This window comes from Pteropus vampyrus, unplaced genomic scaffold (assembly GCF_000151845.1).
Source record: "Pteropus vampyrus isolate Shadow unplaced genomic scaffold, Pvam_2.0 Scaffold51, whole genome shotgun sequence".
NCBI classification, from domain to species: Eukaryota; Metazoa; Chordata; class Mammalia; order Chiroptera; family Pteropodidae; genus Pteropus; species Pteropus vampyrus.
Genome location: NW_011888832.1, coordinates 1533505 through 1537186, shown reverse-complemented (window position 1 = coordinate 1537186; position 3682 = coordinate 1533505). Strand labels below are relative to the sequence as shown.

The 3682-nt window shown below is 59.0% G+C and overlaps 1 protein-coding gene across 1 annotated transcript in view; it reads left to right on the top strand.

The window, feature by feature from the left end:
• SLC6A2 (solute carrier family 6 member 2) overlaps positions 1-3682 on the top strand; it is a 48134-nt gene that overhangs the window by 38409 nt on the left and 6043 nt on the right. Inside the window, exons 7-10 of the mRNA XM_011360178.2 lie at positions 421-545; positions 1340-1452; positions 3059-3187; positions 3552-3651. Coding sequence (XP_011358480.1) covers positions 421-545; positions 1340-1452; positions 3059-3187; positions 3552-3651 — 467 coding nt within the window. The remainder of the gene's footprint in view (positions 1-420; positions 546-1339; positions 1453-3058; positions 3188-3551; positions 3652-3682) is intronic.

The following is a 3682-nucleotide window of genomic DNA, read 5'->3' as shown; positions in this document are numbered from 1 at the left end:
ACCACCTGAGCAAAGCGCGGGAGGTGGGCCAGCAAGTTGATTGCTTTGGTCAAAAAACTCATGTTGGGGACTCACAGAAAATGAGCCTGGAAGGAAGGCTGGGCCGTCCTAGCAAAGCTGACCGCCTGGGTGAGCAGCCGAGAGGCACAGGGGAGGCACGGAAAGCTTGTTGAAGAAACGGGGCTGGTGCCGAATTCCCCAGGAAGAATTTGATACCAGACTCTGGTCTCAGAGCATTTCATCCAGAAGCTGTTGCCCTATTTCCTGCAGGTACTGACCTAATTACGGGAAGGAACTGGGATCCGTGGGCCAGCAAGGAAACCCAAAGCATTTGAAGCTGTGATTCCGCGGATGGCCCCGTGGTTAAAAGCCAGGTTGGGAGGAGTCAGGCAGCTGGAACTCACATGCCTCTCCCCGCAGGGACGCCCTGCTCACCAGCACCATCAACTGTGTCACCAGCTTCGTGTCTGGGTTCGCCATCTTCTCCATCCTCGGTTACATGGCCCATGAGCACAAGGTCAACATCGAGGATGTCGCCACGGAAGGTGCGTGGGCAGACCGGGCCCATGGAGGACGAGGGGGCTGCGGAAGCCACCTCGTCCGTGTCTGTACAGCTCTCGGGTGGCCTGGGGACGGAGCGGGCTGGACGTGGAGGTTGCTAAGCTGCCCGCGTGGCGGACTCTCCTGAGTCTGTCGGTGGGAATTCCGGGGGGTGCGGGGCCCTGTGTACGTAACAGAATCTTCCTCTCTGAGTCCAGCGAGGCAGGACAGATTGTGGAGCGTCCAGTCTGTGCCAGCCCTGTGCCGAGCACGTGACCTCCGTTAGTCCTCACGGTGAGGGTGTGAACAGGTCCGCTTTAAAGATGGGACACAGAGACTCAGGCTGCATGAGTCGCCCAAGGTCACCCAGCTGCCGAGCCAGCACTCCGGCCCTGACAAGTCCACCTCTGGAGCCTGCGACCCCTTTTCTTCCCATTTTCTTGTGGCCACAAAGAAGCTGAGACCTGGGGAGGGGCTACCTCTAATGGACTCTGAGGATAAGAGGATCCCTCACGGTGTGCAGGAGGTGGGGTTCGCAGCGTGTCACCCACAGCTGCCCGGGCTCTGCTCTGCTCGCCAGTCTGGCTGCCGGAGGGCAGCCTCCTTGGTGCATGGATGAACCGCGAGCTGGAGCTGGCTTCGCCGGGCGCCTTCAGAGCCTTGGTTTTCTCTGTCCGCACATGACTGAGCAAGGCCGTGGGCTGATCGGAGGCTGCGTGGGCGTCACGGTGCTCTCCCCCAACCTGCGGCTTAGACCAACGGTCACGGCCATTGACGAGGTGCTTGCTGTGTCTTATAGGTGCTGGCCTAGTCTTCATCCTGTACCCAGAAGCCATCTCCACCTTGTCGGGATCTACCTTCTGGGCTGTCGTGTTCTTCATCATGCTCCTGGCTCTGGGGATTGACAGCTCAGTGAGTGACCCTGCTCAGGATACCCCGCCCAACACACACGTACACACACTCACACACACACGTGCATACACACATGCATGCACACACACACACACGCCACCAGGCCTGACCTTCCTCCCACCCAATACATGTGCACGCACACATGCACACATGCACACGCACACTGCTGGGCCTGAGCTTCTTCCCATCTGATACACACGCACACACACTCACACACACATACAGACACACACATACATGCACACACATGCATGCATGCACATACACACACCATTGGGCTTGAACTTCCTCCAACCTAATGCACACACACCCACACCCACACACACACACACACGTACACACATATACATGCACACATGCACACACACGTACACTGCTGGGCCTGACCTCCTCGCCCGACATTACACACATGCACATGCGCGCACACACACGCACACACATGCACACGCGTACACATGTGAACACACACCCACATGCATGCACACACACACGCCTCTGGGTCTGACCTCCCCCTACCACATATACACACACTACTCAACCTAAAGCTCCTAGCACTTGAACCCTGATTAGTAGCTGTTCCAGAAGGTCCCAATGAGTCCTCACTCAGAAAGGCAAGACTTGGGTCACAGCCAAGAACCAAGAGCCACCCAGTGGCATCACGGAAATGCACACGAGAGGGACCTCAGATGAGGCGGCCCGATACTCGCCCCTTGCAGGTGGGGCACGTGAATCCAGAGAGGGCGCGCGGACCTCCCTTCCTCCCCCCGAGCTCTCTTCCCACGTGTCTCGTCGCCAGGCGCCCCCAGAAACACGCTGAGCCTCATTCGTGTCTCAGAATGTTTCATTTTACACACGCGTGAGGTCAGATCTGCTGGCCTCTCTTTACGCCCACGTCCGCCTTTAGGGCACCCCGCCTGGCAGCTGGCGAGAAGCCTCGGAGTGGGGCTGGCGGGCGGCTTTCCTCTGCGGCCTTTTCTTCCCAGCTGGTAGATCTGCCAGGAGCAGTGTGTTGAGAGGGATTCTGACCCCGCTTCTCGGCCCTTAGGGAAGAATACTGACTTTGGTGAGCAGTGACTTGCACAAGGCTTCGAGGGGTGGCGTGCAGGCCGCCGGTCCAGCGCCTCAGCCCACGGGCGTCGCTCAACTTAAAACATGATTGGTCCTGATAGGAGGCCATAAAGAATAAATGTGCCCATAGCTGTGGGCTCGGAGGCCCTTTCACACTCTGAGAGCGGAGTTTGAGGTGACCACTTTGCTCGAGCGTGAGAAGGGCAGCCCCAGTCCTTGTCAGAAGCCGCTGCCTGGGTTCTCACCGCTAGAAGCTGTTTGCAGGAGATCCTTATCTACTTGCCAACATGTCACATGAGAGTTTCGGCCTCTCGCCCCTGCCGAGCGAGTGGCACCAGAGACAAGCGCCTGTTGATTAGGGGAAGACAGAGTTCCACGTTCACCCCACCCCCCGCCCCGTGGTTTCTGAGTTTGCTGGAGAACAGATCAGAAGCGGGGTGAGATTTCTCGAGAGAGTGGGGGTGGCCGCCCGGGTGCGTGAGCCGCAGTCCTGAGACCGAGGTGCGGGCGCCCCTCATTCCTGCCTGGTCCCCTCCAGATGGGAGGCATGGAGGCGGTCATCACGGGCCTGGCCGATGACTTCCAGGTCCTGAAACGACACCGGAAACTCTTCACGTTTGGTGTCACCTTCGGAACCTTCTTGCTGGCCCTGTTTTGCATAACCAAGGTGAGGAGGGGCTGGGATCCGGGTCACCTGGAACTTGTGGGTCGCTTTCCAGTCCAGTCAGACGCTTCCAGCCTTGGTGCCGGAGTGAGCTCGGGGAACCGTGGCAGGACCTGTGTCCTTGGCCCTGCGGCTGATTCCGCGGGGTTCCACTCCGCCGTCACCTCCTGCCTCCGAGCCTGGGGTTCTCCAGGCAACCCCGTTAACTGCTGACGTCAATACAGCGGCCGCACAAGCCCGTCACCGGGTCCTCACACCGGGTCCTGAGCGAGGAGGACAGGGATGGACAGGTGCATTGCGGTGAATGTAACAGCCAGTGGCTGTTTCCGGCTGACATGGCCTCAGGCTTTCTCCGTCCACACTGCAGGGTGGAATCTATGTGCTGACTCTGCTGGACACGTTCGCGGCTGGGACCTCCATTCTGTTTGCTGTGCTCATGGAAGCCATCGGCGTCTCCTGGTTTTACGGTACGTGCTGAAAAGGGCCCCAGGCACGCTC